This window comes from Capricornis sumatraensis, chromosome 11 (genome assembly GCF_032405125.1).
Source record: "Capricornis sumatraensis isolate serow.1 chromosome 11, serow.2, whole genome shotgun sequence".
NCBI classification, from domain to species: Eukaryota; Metazoa; Chordata; class Mammalia; order Artiodactyla; family Bovidae; genus Capricornis; species Capricornis sumatraensis.
In genome coordinates this window covers 76,786,966-76,805,650 of record NC_091079.1, presented here as the reverse complement: position 1 = coordinate 76,805,650, position 18,685 = coordinate 76,786,966, and the positions used below count along the sequence as shown (strand labels likewise).

The following is an 18,685-nucleotide window of genomic DNA, read 5'->3' as shown; positions in this document are numbered from 1 at the left end:
ATTTATTTCATGCTGATACAAAATTTGTACATTGGGGAACATTTGCCTATGATAAACTTACCTTCTCAACTTTTCTGTTCTCCCTTCATATTCCCCCTTCCCTTCCCCCTACCTATGTAAGTACCATGAGGGCAGGGTTTTATGGGTTTCATACACTGCTCTAGCTGCTGAGCTGTGAACAGTGCAGTCATATAATTAACCCTTTGTAAATACTTACAGCATTAGTGAATAAATTTGGGCATAAAATAAATAATAAATATAACTTGTACTTGTTAACAGTTGGTCTAAAATAAGTTCTTATGTCACTTGTAGTAAATATTTTATCATAAAGCCATAGACTCTTAGAGTTGAAATTAACTGACAGTTCAGCCTTTCTCATTTTACATTATTCTTGATTCTACTTTAGTATATTTAGTGCTTGAGAACTTACTGCCTCAAAGGGCAGTGCTTTTCAGTTTAGGACAGTTCTGTTAGAAAATTCTTTCTTTTAGTGAGTTTAAAGAAATATACCTTTGTAAGTTTAATATGTTTATCTTTGTTCTTCCTTCCCGTGCACGTTAGTAACAACAAAATTTTTCTGTGCAATATGATAATGTTATACTTATCAGATATTAATATTTAAATATTGTTCTTTATTATTATCTTTTTAAAAAATCCTCTACCAAGATTATTTTCACTGGTACTTCTGTTTGACTTTAATAACTCTTCTTTGATCTGACACTGTCTTCATCACTACCCTAAAAGGACATTAACTGTAGCACCCCAAATTAATAAAATGTGCGTCTTTGTAACAAGAAAAATTTTATAAATCTGAAACAATTTAAGTTCCCAAATGTGCAAATTAAAGGTCACTCCTACTGAAGATGGAAAGGGCTGGAATTTGAGAATTAGATATGATGAAAAAAGGAAGGAAGAAAAGAGAGCAACATTAGAACTTTGTACAGTGAATTCCAGAAAGAGGTGAGGGCCTCAGAAACCTACCTTTGCTAGTGAAGAGAAAAGATAGCTGCATTTTAAGATTGTTAGCAGTAAGAACCCTTGATGATACTTCAGAACTAAGATTTCTGAATACTTGGAGAAAAAAATCTGAGAAGTACTACATGTGTAACTCAAGGTGTGTGTTGGATTGATGTTATTTATTATGTATACTTTATTCAAATTTAGTCGTTACTATAAATACAGTTACCATAAAACATCAGCTTACCTCGCCATTGTTTCCTTTTTTAACCATACTGTCCTGAGTATCTTAAGAATAAATTCTTCTGCTGTTGGTAGTTCAGTAGCCCTGTCTTGGAGCTGAAGCAGAACAATTTCTACAATTGGTAGTCTTCTCTGTTTTTCTCCAGTACTCAGTTCCAGAAATCAGTAAAGCATGTGTACTGAGGAAAATGTGTTATGTGGGCTTTTGCAATTTTGTGAGAAATATTCCTTTATCATGGGGATTGTTTTTATGAATTTTCATTGAAAACACACTAATGGCATTTCAACAATGTAAGGAAGATCCTGAGGTGAAGGTGGGGAAAGATACCTGTTGACCTCCTACTATTTGCTGATGATTGTGCTTTTATTTGATTAATACATAAATACAGAGATAAACAGTATAGTGAATTTGCATGTACCACTCAGCTTTATCAACTTATTTCATTTATAATCCTTTTCTTCAGTTCTTCACATTTCTTTACAGGTGATAAAAATGTTTCAAATACACATAATATGTGTGTATTTTTACAGTTTGCTGTTTGAGTCAGCATCCCAGCATGTGGCATATAGTTCTCTGACCAGGGATGGAACCTGGGCCCCCTGCATTGGGAGTGGCCACCACAGAAATGCCAAAGCCTGTTTTATTTTTAAGATTCATGTGAATTTTGCATTATCTTAATTCATCTGATATACATAAAAAACCTTTTAAAATTCCTGATCATGAAATAAAAGTGATGCTACAGTAGTGAAGAAAATTATTCCATTTACTCTTCACTTCTCACATTTGCCTAAGTATTGACAAAAATATCTTAACATTGAGTTTTTGGTTTCTGATATGACTTCTCCATTTTTATGTGCTTGACATTACTCACATTTTCTCAAAATGATCCAAGCTTTCATTTTAAGTGAAAATATAAAGGTGGCACTCATGGTAAAGAACCTTCTTGCCAGTGCAGGAGACACAAGAGATGTGGGTTCAATCCCTGCGTCGGGAAGATCCCCTGGAGGAGGGTGTGGCAACCCACTCCAGTATTCTTGCCTGGAGAATCCCATGGACAGAGGAGCCTGGTGGGCCATGGTCCATAGGGTCGCAGAGTCGAACACGACTGATGTGACTTAGCACATATGCATAGATGTAAATTTATTGGGTACTTATTAAATAAACCTGTATACAATACAGGTTTTGTAATTATGCCAAATATTTTAGAATTTGCTTTCTGATGTAATTTTGTAAATCATTTATAGGATTTTCCCATTTTGACATTAATTTTATTGTTTAATTTTATAAACACTTTAAAATATTTAACTTAACCTTAGCAATTTAGACTGTAAAATTTATCATATCTTCAGTGATTTGGTTTTCCACCTGGATGTGATAATTACCATGTGGAATCAGTTCTGTTTTCTTATTTGTCATTAAGTTATTGCTATGGTGTATTATTATATTTCTCAGAGAAGTCTTAACAGTTTCATATTGCTGCAACTTTAAGAACCAACAGTTTCAGGAATAGTTAGTGTTTTACTTCTTAAACTATCAGATAATGAGTATTCTGGTGTTCATTTTCTTAAAGACATGGTTTGTGTGTGTGTCTGTGTCTGTGTTTTTAATTAAAGTAGCAAGTAGTGCCAAAATTAAAACTGAGTCAATATGTAAAACAAAGCAGAAATCCTGATCTCTTCTCAGCCTAGTCAGCAAAATCCATACAGAATTGATTTTGTTCAAAATAAAAGTAGTCTCTATCTCTGAGTCACTAAACAGAGGTCACATTTCTCACATAAAAGCAATTAAAAATGAATATACTGTTGTAAACAAATTGAATCACATAGGATTACAGATCATAACGCCAAAAGAAATTCGGTAAATCTGAAACTTTTGTAAATCAAAACATTAAAAACATGAATTAACACAGATTGTCTTGTGTAATATTTCCATATTGATTATTTTTAGACCTCTTTATTGAGGTATAATTGATATATAAAAACTTCATATTTAATATATGCAACTTGAGTTTGGAGACAAATATACATCCATGCAAAATTCAGGCTTAAATTGAAGAAAGTAGGGAAAACCACTAGACCTTTCAGGTATGACCTAAAGCAGATCACATAACGATTATACAGTGAGGGTGACAAATAGATTCAAAGGATTAGATCTGCTAGACAGAGTGCCTGAAGAACTATCAACGGAGGTTCATAACATTGTACAGGAGAGGTTGACCAAAACCATCCCCAAGGAAAAGAAATGCAAGAATAGTGGTTTTCTGAGGAGACATTATAAATAGCTGAGAAAAGAAGAGAAGTGAAAGGAAAAGGATAAAGGGGAAGGTATCTAAATACAGAGTTCCTGAGAATAGCAGGGAGAGAGAAGACAGCCTTAAGTGAACAATGCAAAGAAATAGAGGAAAACAATAGAAAGGAAAAGACTAGAGGATCTCTCCAAGAAAATTGGAAATACCAAGGGAACATTTCATGCAAAGATGGGCGTAATAAAGGACAGAAACAGCAAGAATCTAACAGAAACAGAAAAGATGATGAAGAGATGGCAAGAACACACAGAACTATACGAAAAGGTCTTTATGACCTTGATAACCATGATGGTGTGGTCACTCACCTAGAGCTAGACTTCTAGAGTATGAAGTCAAGTGGGTGTTATGAAGCATTACTATGAACAAAGCTAGTGGAGGTGATAAAATTCCAGCTGAACTATTTCAAGTCTTAAAAGATGAAGCTATTAAAGTGCTGTACTCATTATGCCAGCAGATTTGGAAAACTCATCAGTGGCCACAGACTGAAAAGGTCCGTTCATTCCAACCCAAAGAAAGGCATCACCAAAGAATATTCAAATTACTGTACAATTGGACTCTTTTAACATGCCAGCAAGATTATGCTCAAAATCTTTCAAGCTAGACTTCAACAGTACATAAACTGAGAACTTCCAGTAGTACAAGCTGGATTTAGAAAAGGCAAACGAACCAGAGCAAATTGCCAACATCTGTTGGATCATAAGAAAAGCATCTACTCTGCTTCATTGACTACACCAAAGCCTTTGAGTTGTGGATCAACAAACTGGAAAATTCTTAAAGAGATGGGAATACCAGGCCACCTTACCTGCCTCCTGAGAAACCTGTACACAGATCAAGAAAAGAGTGAAAGTGGCTCAGTTATGTCCGACTCTTTGGGACCCCATGGACTACACAGTCCATGGAGTTCTCTAGGCCAGAATACTTTAGTGGGTAGCCTTTCTCTTCTCCAGGGGATCGTCCCAACCCAGGGATTGAACCCAGATCTCCCACATTGCAGGCGAATTCTTTACCAGTTGCACCACAAGGGAAGCCCAAGAATACTGGAGTGGGTAGCCTATCCCTTCTCCAGTGGATTTTCCTGACCCAGAAATTGAACTGGGGTCTCCTACAATGCAGACAGATTGTTTACAAACTGAGCTATGAGGAAAGCTCTAAGCAGCATGTAGAACCTGACATGGAACAACTAATTAGTTCAAAATTGGGAAAGGAGTATGTCAAGGCTATATATATATATATATATAGCCACCCTGCTTCTGTAACTTATATGCAGAGTGCAGCATGTGAAATGCCGGACTGGTTGAAGCATAAGCTGGAATCAAGATTGCTAGGAGAAATATCAATAACCTCAGATAGGCAGATGACATCACCCTTGTGGCAGAAAGCGACGAGAAACTAAAGAGCCTGTTGATGAAGGTGAAAGAGGAGAGTGAAAAGCTGACTCAAAACTCAACATTCAAAAAACTAAGATCACGGTATCCAATCCTATCACTTATTGCAAATAGACGGGGGAAAAGTGAAAACAGTAATAGATTTTATTTTCTTAAACTCCAAAATCACTGTGGACAGTGATTGCAGCCAAAAAATTAAAAGACACTTGCTCCTTAGAAAAAAAGGTACGACAAACCTAGAGTGACTTCCCTGGTGGCTCAGAGGGTAAAGCATCTGTCTACAATGTGGGAGACCTGGGTTCAATCTCTGGGTTGGGAAGATCTCCTGGCGAAGGAAATGGCAATCCACTCCAGTATTCTTGCCTGGAGAATCCCATGGACAGAGGAGCCTAGTAGGTTACAGTCCATGGAGTCACAAAGAGTCGGACACAACTGAGTGACTTCTCTTTCACTTTTAGACAGCATATTAAAAAGCAGAGACGTCACTTTGCCAACAAAGGTCTGCCTAGTGATAGCTCTATAGTTTTTCCAATAGTCATGTATGGATGTGAGAGTTAGACGGTAAAGAAGGCTGAGCATAGAAGAATTGATGCTTTTGAACTGTGGTGCTGAAGAAGACTCGAGAGTCCCTTGGACTACGAGGAGATCAAACCAGTCAATCCTACAGGAAGTCAGTCCTGAATATTCATTGGAAGGACTGATGCTGAAGCTGAAACTCCCAATACTTTGGCCACCTGATGCAAAGAACAGACTCATTGGAAAAGACCCTGATGCTGGGAAAGATGGAGGGCAAGAGAAGGAAGTGACAGAGCACTAGTTGGTTGGATGGCATCCCCCATTCAGTGGACATGAGTCTGGGCAAACTCCAGAAGATGGTGAAGGACAGGGAAGCCTGGCATGCTGCAGTTTATGGGGTTGCAAAGAGTCGGACATGACTGAGCAACTGAACAACAACAAATATACCCATGTAGGCATCACCACAACCTTTGCCATAAACATTGGCCATCTCCAGAAGTTTCTCATCCCTTATTATTTTGTAATAAGAGCACTTAACTTAAAATTAACCTTCTTAGCAAATTTTGAAGTATATGTTTGGTACTGTGCTGTAGAGTAGGTCTCTGGTTCTAGGCTATTAAATGTTTTCATATTAGCATTTAGCATGCGAGAATAATAATGGTCTGTTTTGACTATTACTAATATTAGCTGTGGATGTTAAATATCTGTAAAGTTTTGAACAATGCTTTGCTTTCTTTATTAATATTTGTCCTCAGTTGGTAGCCAAAAGCTGTAGGCTATAAAATTTCCACTAAATCCAAAATGTTACTTAATTTATATTGTGAGAAGGGATGAATAATGAATGACTGTTTTATTATTTTAAAAATTGAAATATGTTTTTTAAAAGTGCTTCATTTTTATAGTCTGTCATTTTACTTTTGTAATGTTAAATTGATACCTCCTTCAAGCTCTGGGGTATCTAGCCAAATTTAAATGACCTGACATTACGTTTTCTGAGTATTATGAAAAAAGAAGGGATAGAAAGGAGATTTACTGAGCTCATTTTATGTATGCTAGGTAGGTATTACATTCATTAATTACGAAGCATTTGGCTTCAAGAAACAAAAAATCACACTTAAAATAGCTTAGACTAGTTGATTTTTCATTTTTAATTGAGGTGTAAATGATATATAACTTGTTAGTTTCAGGTGTATCACGTTATGACTTCACATTTGCACATATTATGAAATGGTCCCCACAGTAAATCTAGTTAAGACAATACATACTTAAAATTTTGTGATAAAATATTTTTAAAATCTACTCTCTTCAGTTCAGTTCAGTTGCTCAGTCATGTCCGACTCTTTGCAACCCCAAGAACCACAGCACGCCAGGCCTCCCTGTCTGTCACCAACTCCCAGAGTCTACCCAAACCCATGTCCATCGAGTCGGTGATGCCATCCAACCATCTCGACCTCTGTCATCCCCTTCTCCTCCTGCCCTCAATCTTGCCCAGCATCAAGGTCTTTTCAGATGAGTCAGTTCTTTGCATCAGGTGGCCAAAGTATTGGAGTTTCAACTTCAACATCAGTCCTTCCAATGAACACCCAGGACTGATCTCCTTCAGAATGGACTGGTTGGATCTCCTTGCAGTCCAAGGGACTCTCAAGAGTCTTCTCCAACACCACAGTTCAAAAGCATCAATTCTTCGGCACTCAGCCTTCTTTATAGTCCAACTCTCACATCCATACATGACTACTGGAAAAACCATAGCCTTGACTAGATGGACTTTTGTTGACAAAGTAACGTCTCTGCTTTTGAATATGCTCTCTAGGTTGGTCATAACTTTCCTTCCAAGGAGTAAGCATCTTTTACTTTCATGGCTGCAATCACCATCTGCAGTGATTTTGGAGCCCAGAAGAATAAAGTCAGCCACTGTTTCCACTGTTTCCCCATCTATCTGCCATGAAATGATGGGACAGGATGCCATGATCTTAGTTTTCTGAATGTTGAGCTTTAAGCCAACTTTTTCACTCTCTTGCTTCACTTTCATCAAGAGGCTCTTTAGTTCTTCTTCACTTTCTGACATAAGGGTGGTGTCATCTACTCTCAGCAACTTTCAAATATGTGTTGCAGTATTAAACATAGTCTCCATGTTGACTGTACAGTTCTTATGACCTATTTATATTTTATAATTTGGCCCCCTTCATTGATTTTGCCTACCCCAGCATCCCCCCAGTGGCAACCACCAGTCTGTTCTCTTGTATCTATGAATTTCATTCTTTGTTGTTTTAAATTCCACATATACATGAAGTCGTATGGTATTTATCTGAAGGTTTCATTTAGCTAATGAACTCAAGGTCCAGCCAATACTGTCTCAAATGACGAGATTTCAATCTTTATTTTGGCTAAGTAGTATTCCACTGCATATGTGTCCCACATTTTCTTTATCCATTCACTGATGGACACTTAGGTTGTTTCCATATCTTTGTTGTTCACTCACTAAGTTGACTCTTCAGGACCCCATGACCTGCAGCATGCCAGGCGGCTCTGTCCTCCACAATCTCCTGGAGTTTGCTCAAACTCATGTCCATTGAATCATGGATGCCATCTCATCCTCTGCCACCCACTTCTCCTCTTGCCTTTAATCTTTCCCATATCTTTTTCCTTATCTTAGTTATTGTAAATAATGCTGCAGTGACTATGGTGGTACATATATCTTTTTTAAAAATTAGTTTTCATTCTTCAGATAAATAACCAGGAGTGGAATTGCTGGATCATATAATAGTTCTATTTTTAATTTTTTTAAGAACCTCCATATACTGTTTTTCATAGTAGCTACACCAGTTTATCGATACAATCGAATCCCACCAATAGTGCACAAGGGTCTCCCTTTTCTCCATATTTTCTCCATGTTTCTTATATCTTGGTTTTTTTTGATAATAGCCGTTCTAACTGGTGTGACATGATAGTTCATTGTGGTTTAATTGTTTTTAAAAGTATAGTCCCCAGACCAGCAGCAGCAGTAGTATCTAGGAATTGTTTAAAAAGTTAAGGAAATTCACTGGTGGTCCAGTGGTTGGGATTCTGTGCTCTCCCTGCTGAGGACCCAGGTTCAGTCCTTGGTAGGGGGAGCTAAAGTCCCACAAGCTATGGCACACCAAAAAATTAAAAAGTCCATTCTCAGGCTCCACTGCAGTCTACTTATCAGAAACTGGTTTTGGAGCCCAGTTTTCTGTTTTAACAAATGTTCCAAGTGATTCTGACATAGTTAAAATTTTGGACCCACTGGTTTAGATTTTTAAGAGCCAATCCTGTCTCAACATGAAGCCAGTTTTCTCAGAAACTCATGGCTGAAAGATACCTTAACAAAATCAAAGCTGTATTAGGAAGAAGGTGTGAGGATATATACTAAGACAAAATAGGCTATCCTATGCATGGTGTGTGTATATATATATATATATATATATATATGTATTTTAACAAACTAGACAGCATATTAAAAAGCAGAGACGTTACTTTGCCAACGAAGGTCTGTCTAGTTAAAGCTATGGTTTTTCCAGTAGTCATGTATGGATGTATTGGACTATAAAGAAAGCTGAGCACTGAAGAATTGATGCTTTTGAACTGTGGTGTTGGAGAAGACTCTTGAGAGTCCCTTGGACTGCAAGGAGATCCAACCAGTCCATTCTGAAGGAGATCAGCCCTGGGTGTTCATTGAAAGGATTGATGTTGAAGCTGAAACTCCAATACTTTGGCCACCTGATGCGAAGAACTGGCTCATTTGAAAAGACCCTGATGCTGGGAAAGATTGAGGGCAGGAGGAGAAGGGGATGACAGAGGTCGAGATGGTTGGATGGCATCACCGACTCAATGGACGTGAGTTCAACTAAACTCTGGGAGTTGGTGATGGACAGTGAGGCCTGGCATGCTGCGGTCCATGGGGTTGCAAAGAGTCGGACACGACTGAGCGACTGAACTGAACTGATGTATGGTGTGTGTGTGTATATATATTTAAAAATCTCATTTAAACCATCTTTTGGCATATTTTTAGCTATAGAAATTCTGACTGGAAGTAATGATAGGTTTTCAAAATAGCATCCCACTACCACCAAATTATTTAATGTTTGTTTTATGTGTGAGGCAGTGCAGGGATGGGGGTTGGTGACCGCAGTTCACTGTATTTGTAAGAGGACTCTGTATTGTACAGCTGGTGTAGAGATGGTTATAGTGTGTCTATGAGGGATTGTGGGAGAGAGATCTTAGGGTAAGTGTGATGTAGAGTTGGTTGGGGAGATATAGGGGTGGCTGGTGTGAGTGGCAGGGTGGATGTTCATCAGAGGTGTACTGTGTCGTATGCATGCACATCCTGGAATGTGGAGAAAGGAGATGTCGGGGTGTGGGTATGGTACAGTGCATATACTAGAAAAGTGGTTGTGTATGTGTGAAGGGCGGCCTTGTGTGCACAGCTTTGTGTGTACACACAGCAAGATAAAGGGAGAAGAGCAGGTTTAATTTAAAATGGAAGAAATATTCAGTGTATCATTATAATACATTCAGTGTATTATTTACCTCTAGTTAAAAGTCAGGTAATCTAGATATTTTTTGTTTATAGTCATAATATTTAATCTTAAAAACTGAGTTACATTCAGGATACCCCTTGTTAGTGAAGTATATACCTAGGCGTAATAGATAATAATTACTTTTTCAAGAAACTATTAGGAAATGCAGTTTAAAATTGGGCTGTGTAATACTCAGAGGAATTTTCAGGTCACACTGAATGTTTGTATAGGATTTATTTGTAGTAGATTGACTTCATTTTGATAGTCTGAAAGTTTGAAGGGTCTTCAAAGGATGTTTTAATGCTTAAAAATACACATAAGATGAAATGTTATAGGATTCTTAGACATAAATAAGGAATGATTTTATGACTGTAGAAACAGACAATAAAATGTTAATTGAAATCATTTGTGTACTTTGGAAGGGACTCTGGAAACTGTACTGATTACTTTTTTTTATGACAGGTATTTTTAGTGTATTTCTTAATGTACTGGTGTTTGGAAATACATGCTCTGTATCTTTAAACCTTTGAGTCCTTTCTTTGCACATTTGGGTACAGTGCAACCAAACTTAAACATGGGAAATCCTCTCTTCCCTCCCCAGCTTAACAGTCTCCACTCAGGACTATCTTTGCAATGGATACTACTTAGTGATTAGCTCTCTGTCTTGTCAATCAAATCGTTGTCTCCAGCAAACTGTTTTGTCACTGTAGTAGGGCTCTCGTGCTGGAAATGGATCTTTGACAGAGGAAGAATGCTTTTTAAAACAGTTCTTAGGAGATGGTGTAACTTAATTTGTCCTGGAAAGGAAATGTCTCGTCTCTGGTATGGGAAAAAGGGGAGAAGGCATCAACCAATTAATCAAAAATATACTCTGGTAAATCTTAGTCAATGATTTCAATTTCTATATTTACTAGTCTTTTTATGGTGACATTCTGCAGAATTATGCAATTTTAAAATTTAAACATAAAGAATACTTACAGAATTCAATATTGTATGATTGTAAAAAAGTACCTTCAAGTTATTTCTGCTAATCCTAAATATCTTCAAAAGGAAATAAATAAGGGACTATGATTTTGGTTTGTCAAAGTGCTTGGGTTTTCCTGTTTTGCATCAGCAGGAAGTTATCAAATTTTTATTACTGCCTTAATTTTCAAGTTAAGCTTTGTAGGAAAATACTCAGAATTTTGTTTTCCTTAAAAATGAGTAAATTTTTGTTTTGCTTAAAAATAAGTAGAACCTTTTTATTGATTGGATCCCAAACCAAATACCATTTATAATTTAGTGTATGAAGACTATTGTTTTAACCATATGAGAAAAGACCTTTTTTAAGCTATCCAAAAAGTTTTAAGCATTACTGGCTAATACAAAACCTTAAATAATATTCTAACAAAGAAAAATCTTAGTCAACCTTACTATTATAAGACTCCTAGGTATTTTTTGGTGTAAGTATTTATGCATTATTTGTTAGAAAATGTATTGCCCATTGTTCTTTCTTTGGTAGTTTAGGATTATATCTTGCCTTATGAATGTTCATTTCATTTGTACTATAGTTGCAGGTGATTTAAATGAGACTGGATATATACTTAGACCCCAGAGTGACTTAGAAAGTTGCCCCCAGCAGCTTGCCACTCTCAACTGTGTAAAAATATTAAAATGATTTCTATTAGTAGTGCTTTAATTTGGCTGAGAGTACTTTGTTAAATCTTTTTATTTTTAAGTTGATGATTTCAAGTTTTTGTTTATGAAACATCACCACAGAGGGTTTAGTCATCTGAAATGACTGGATTTGTTAAAATTCTGATCAGATTAGATTAGCCAGTTAACACAGCTTTTTTTTTAAACCAAGAACAGTGATGCTATTCATATATTTTTAATTTGCAGTTTGAATTGACATTTATCATTAGTTTGCTAATACTATAATATAGGTCATTACAAATACAGGCAAAATGTGGATATTTTGAACTTTATAGGTCATTATAGTGTACATCACACATTTATTACAGTCACAGATTCATTTTCAACCTTATAGTAAGGTGTTACGTGATTTTGTCAGATATGAGAGCATGCTTCTCATTGGTCCTTAGCTCTGCACATAATTAGAGTTTATATATAATACTTCATTTAACCTTCACAATAAGTTGCAAAGTCAGTAGTATCACTTGGCATTTTAAAGGTGAGAAAATTCAAATGGACTTACTACTGGACTAAGCTGTCCTGGAGAACAGAGACAGCTCAACCCTAGCATATTCATTTCCTCACCAAGATGTCTTTGAGAGTTTTACAAGATGGTACAATATAGTATAATGTGTTTTGGTGTGTAGACAAGCTCAAGTACCCATTTTCTAACTGTTTTCCTTGCTTTGGAGTAGAAATCCCAGAAGCTGTAGGGTAGGAGAAAGGCTTAAGAAAATTTGCCATTTGCAGCAACATGGATGAACCTAGAGGGTATTATGCTTAAGTGACAGTTAGAGAAAAACAAATACTGTATGTTATCACTTGGATATGGAATCTAAAATGTAAAACAAAGTAGTTAATATGACAAAAAAGAAACCATTTTACAGATATAGAGAACAGGAAATACAGCTGATATTTTATAATAATTATAAATGGATTATAATCTATAAAATGTTTGAATCACTGTTGTACACAGTGATTAATAAAGTCAAGCATGCTTCATCAATATGGTTCTCAAGCTAACTGGACACAGATTTAATTTGATTCTGTATATTTTAGAGCATATTCTACCTATTAGTCATATTAGTTCCAAAGATGGCATTTGCCAGTGTCTCTGTCCCCAGGGTGAACTTCTTTTGCTCCTTACCTCTCCAGAACTCCAAAATCTGCAAGCAGATCTAACTCTGGCTCCTTTCAAATTACTGCTTCTGTCCCAAGTCTTTCAGAGTATGTGTGCTCTTTTAAGACTGAAGTCTTCTTTTTCTTACAACTCTCTGGGTCTCCTGAAAGGAAACCCCACTGGTCTTCAAAGTTAAACATTCTAGGGGCTCGGTTTTTCTAGCAGAGGACACCCACATTTGGGAACCTGGTGTGGGACTCAGACTCCTTTGAAGAGAACTTCTGCAGTTATATTATGGCAACCCACTCCAGTACTCTTGCCTAGAGAATCCCATGGACTGAGGAGCCTGGTGCAGGCTACTGTCCATGGGGTCGCAAAGAGTCAAACACGACTGAGCGATTTCACTTCACTTCACCTCTGCAATTATAGTTAGCCTTCTGTTTCTGGTTCAGCTACCAAAGGTATGGTCTGAACTGTACCATGACTCCACCCCTCCTGCCCATCTTCATTATATCTTCAGTTGTTAAAGATCTTTTCTGGTAGGTTCCAGTCTGTTTCACTGATAGTTGTTCTGTGAATAATTCTGATTTCCCTGTGCTTGTATGCTCAACATCTTTCTATTCAGCCGCCTTGCTGTCTTATTTTTAAAGGCTGTCGCAGATTTATTCTGATGTATAACGTAAATTTAATAATTTACTTAAAGCTGTTTATATATTTAATATACCCATATATGCTGCCTTTTTTGTGTTTGTCAATAAACTGTAATTGATGAAGATTTATAAGCTCATTTTATAAAGGTGTAAGCTTAATCACATTAAAGTCACAAAATATTAAATATTTTTTATATTTGTTTAATATTTAAAATATTATACATCACTTTTCTCTATCAATTCTTCACTAGATTTTGTTATATTTCCCTTTTTTTGTTGTTTCCTAGGCCCTCATATATGACAAGATGAATTTCTTTTTTATATTTTAGGATTTTATGCTTGAAAACACATGATGAATTATTTACATCTGTGTAGAAATTAACTCACAGCTAGAATTTTAAGAAAAACAATTTAAAGCTCTTTCCAGTGACCTCAGCTGAAGAGTGATTATAATACTGATTTAAAAAAATTATTTATACTAACACTATAAACTTACCGTGAGTTTTTAAAATTTAATCCTCAAACTGTAGAATATTGCTACTTTCACCTTCATTTTAACGAAACAGAGACATACGGTAGTCATATTGCAACCAGAAGTCGAGGCTGTGGTTTGAATCCATCCATTCTGTTCTGGCTCTAGGCTGTGCTCTCAAATTCTTTGCTGTGCTTGTTCTCAAAATCGTCAAAATATAACCAGGAGAAGGGGGTTAACATTTATTGTGTACATTTATTTTATCAGTTTCTACTTTATGTATATCTTATACATACCGTTATTTATTCCTCATAAAGTGCCTAAGGTATGATTATAATTTTCATTTGAGAAACCAGAAATAGATTAAATTTGATTGCTCAAGTTGACCCAACTAATATAATCAGCCTTCCTTACCTGCCACTTCTGCGTTCTGTGGTTCTGTATTTGCAGATTGAGCCAACCACAAATCAGCAGTATTTAGGAAAAAATTCCATAAAGTTCCAAAAAGCAATACTCGCATTTGCCACATGCTGGCAACTATTTCCATAGCATTTATATTGTATTTACAACTATTTACATATCATTTACATTGATAGATACATTACAGTCCATGGGGTCACAACAAGTCGGAAATGACTGAAGCGATGTAGCATAGCACAGCACAGGTAATATATATAGTTGATTTAAAGTATATGAAAGAGATGTTCATCTGCTAAGTCTGCTAAGTCGCTTCAGTCGTGTCCAACTCTGTGTGACCCCATAGACGGCAGCCCACTAGGCTCCTCCATCCCTGGGATTCTCCAGGCAAGAACACTGGAATGGGTTGCCATCTCCTTCTCCAACACATGAAAGTGAAAAGGGAAAGTGAAGTGGCTCAGTCATGCCCTACTCTTCGCGACCCCATGGACTGCAGCCTACCAGGCTCCTCCATCCATGGCACTTTCCAGGCAAGAGTACTGGAGTGGGCATAGATATATGCAAATACTCTGTCATTTTCTGTAAGGGACCTGAGCATCCATAGATTTTGGTTTCAGTAACAATTTCTGGAACTGATCCCTTAGGCATATGTAGGAATGACTGTTAAAGAGAATCATAATTACAGCAGAGGAGTTTTACAGCTAAACCCAGGATTCTTTCTGCTATACTGTGTTTCCTACCTATAGTACATATTCATGGGAAGTTTAACAAGTGGTTATATATGCCTTATTGTATAAACCATCTGCTCTCTGGTTACAACATAATTGAGAAAAGGACATATACAGATATATTCAGTGTAAAATATTTTTCTTTATTTGACTTTAGTAGTTGAAAAGCATATTTATTAGTATATAAGTTGTGAGACCTAATGATAAAATGAGTCTCTTTGATCCCACACATTCACTCACTATCCAGCTTAAGAACTAGAATGTTGCCAGTGAACCAGTATCATCCTGTGTGTTCTTTCTCATCTCATGTCACCTCCAGATTGGTAGCTACCTACCTGAATTTTGTTACCATTTCCCTGCTTTTCTTTAATTATTAGATTTTATTTTTTGGAGCAGTCAAAGTTTATATAAAACTTGAATGGAAAGTACAGAGAGTTCCCATATACCCCCTTTCTCTCCAAACACAGTACCCCTATTATTCACATCTTGTATTAATGTGGTACATGTTATATTGTATAAGCTAATATTATTATACATCATTACTCAAAGTCTGTAGTTTGCTTTGGGGTTCATTCTTTGTGTTACACCTTCAGTGGAATGACATGTATCTGCCATTACAGTTTTCATTGCCTTCAAAATACCCTGTGCTCTGTCTGTTCATGTCTCCTTTGCTCCACCTGAAGACCAGGGAACCACTGATGTTTTTACTCTTTCTATAGTTTTGCCTTTTCCAGAGTATCATATGGTTGGAATCATACCATATGTAGCCTTTTCGTATTAGCTTCTTTCAGTTAGTAAGATGAATTTAAGGCTCCTTCCTGTCTTTTCATGGCTTGATAGGTCATTTCTTTTTAGTGGTGACTTTTAATATTGGGCTTCCCTTATGGATCAGCTGGTGAAGAATCAGCCTGCGATGTGGGAGACCTGGGTTCTATCCCTGGGTTGGAAAGATCCCTTGGAGAAGGGAAAGGCTACTCACTCCAGTGTTCTGGCCTGGAGAATTCCATGGACTATAGGCCATAGTATCACCAAGAGTCAACATCACTGAGCGACTTTCACTTTAATATTCCATTGTCTTAACATACCATAGTTTGTTAATCTGTTTACTTACTGAAGGACATTTTGGTCACTTGCAAGTTTTGACACTTAAAGAAAAGATTGTTATAAACATTTGTGTGCAGATATTATGTGGACATAAATTTTCAGCTCATTTAGGTAAATACCAGGGAGTATGATTGCTGGATTATATAATAAGTGTATTTTTAGTTTTGTAAGAAACAGCAAAATGGTTTTCCAAAGTGACTGTACTGTTTTGTCCTTTACCAACAATAAATGAGAGTTCCTACTTTTCCACATCATCACCAGCATTTAATGTTATCAATGCTTTCATCCTGAAGACGTTTATAGTAGTATCCCATTGTTTCTTTAATTTATGTTTCCCAGATGACATATAACATAGAGCATCTTTTCATAGTCTTGTTTGTCTGCTCAGATGTTTAGTTCATGTTTTTTTTCTCTCATTGTTTTTAAGTTCTTTGAATATTTTGGATAACACATTTATCAGATATAAATCTTGCAAAGATTCTCTCCCAGTCTATGGATCATTTTTGTATTCTCTGGACAGTGTCTGTCACGAACCAGTTGTTTTTAGTTATAATGAAATCCAGCTTGCTTTTGGTGTTATATCTGAAAAGGCATCCAAACCCAAGGGCACCTAGATATTTTTCTGTGTTACCTTCTAGTTATTTTATAGTTTTGCATTTTACATTTAGGTTAAAGATCCATTTTCAGTTAATTTTTGTGAAAAAGTATGAAGACTTTGTCCAATTTAACTTTTTTGCATCTGGATGTCCAGTCATTCCAGCACTCTTTGGTAAAGAAGACCATTCTTCATTGTGTTATCTTTGCTTCTTTGTCAAAAATCAGTTGACTATACTTGCCTATATCTAGGGTTTGTATGTATCTTCCATTCCATTGATCTGTTCTTTTACCAATATCCAGTCTTGATTATAGTAAGTCTTGAAGTTGAGTAGTGTCAGTCCTTCAGTTTTCTTCTTTTCCTTCATTATTGTGTTGGCGTTGGGATCTTTCTACATAAACCTTAAATAATCAGTTGCGTATATCCACAGAATGACTGAATAGGATTTTATTGGAATTGTGTTTTCTATAAACCGAGTTGGGAAGAACTGATATTTTTTCTGTACTAAAATAAATAGTATTATTTTACATTTCAGTTTTCTATTACTCATTGCTAATATATAGAGAAGCAGTTGATTTTTGTATATTAACCTTATATCCAGCTAACCTGCTACAATTGCTTATTAATTCCATTGTTTCTTGTTGATTTTTTTAGAATTTTCTTTACAGATAATCATGTCATGTGCTTAGAGTTTAATTCCATCCTTCCCACCTGTATACCTTTTATTTCCTTTTCAGTGTTTTACTGTGTTAGCTAGGTCTTCCTAGAATATTGAGTAAGAGTTGAAAAGTATTTTAATTGTAGGATTTTTTTAATTAGATGTTCTTTATCAAGTTTAAGGAGTTACTCTCTATTTCTAGGTTGCTGAGAGTTTTTATAATGCATGTGAGATTTTGACTAATGCTTTTTCTGCATCTATTTATGTGTAATGGATTATGATTTACTAAGGGGTTTGGAAGTTAATTTGAGACTAATTTCAGATCCACCATATATACTAGGAATCTGTATCTCTTTATTCATTTTGTTAGGGGGAAGTATATTTCTTTAGTTGCTGGAGGAGATAGATGGACCTAAGGCTGAGCAGCTGGAGTTTGTTCTTTATGGGCAGATATTCCAAGATGAAGACAACAGCAGGAAGAAGGAGAATCTGAGCCTTGCCCAGAATAAAGCTAATAAACCATATATTTCTCATTCTCAAAGTCAGAGACCTTCCTAACTACACATGCACAGAAGGTTCCTCGGAGGTCAAAAGGTGTGGGGGGCGGTGTCTCCCTATAGTACATGATGTCAATCTACCCATAGGTCTCTTTGCGAGAATCCATCTTGTCTAAGAGATGTGTGAACACACATGGAAGGTCTGTGGGATAAGCCAGATACAGTTTCAGAACCAGGCAAAGCAAGGTGATTGGCCAAAGGAAGCCCAGAAGAGAATGCCCCTTATGACTGTTTAAACTACCATGAATGCAAGATGTGCTCCCTGAGTTCACTGATGTGAGTCTATTCATAGCATACCCTTTTTCCTCCTAATAAACACTGTACTTGTTTCGATGCATTTTGTCTCTCTGGGAGTTCATTTATATAGAGCCAATGAGTCAAGGGCCTTGTCAGTGGCCACTGTGCCTGGTGGTCCAGTGGCTGGGATTCTGCGTTATCACTGCCACGACGTGACTTCAGTCTCTGGCCAGGGAACCGAAATACTGCTTCAAGCCAAGGCCATCCGAGATCATAGTCATTTGATTTCAAATCTTTCTTCTTTATTAGCTTACCTGCACTTTTGACGATGTTGTATATCTCCATTCATCACAGCATGAGTAAATATTTAAGGGTAAGGAGGTGGTGAGTTTGTAAGTCCAAGAAAGTAATATAGTTTTAAAAAAAAATTAGAAAAGTAGATTTGTGACATTAAAGAAACTATGACATTACCAGATATAATAAGCTTATAATGGCAATTTATGGTTCCCTCACTGTCAGTTCCTGTTC

The 18,685-nt window shown here is 36.5% G+C and overlaps 1 protein-coding gene across 5 annotated transcripts in view; it reads left to right on the top strand.

The window, feature by feature from the left end:
- OXR1 (oxidation resistance 1) overlaps window positions 1-18,685 on the top strand; it is a 252,105-nt gene that overhangs the window by 220,624 nt on the left and 12,796 nt on the right. The window contains exon 1 of one of the 5 annotated variants that reach the window (XM_068983297.1): window positions 10,754-10,819. The exons of the other annotated variants lie outside the window; for them this stretch is intronic. Coding sequence (XP_068839398.1) covers window positions 10,754-10,819 — 66 coding nt within the window. Of the gene's footprint in view, window positions 1-10,753; window positions 10,820-18,685 lie in introns of those variants that run through there. 5 annotated transcript variants of the gene reach the window in all.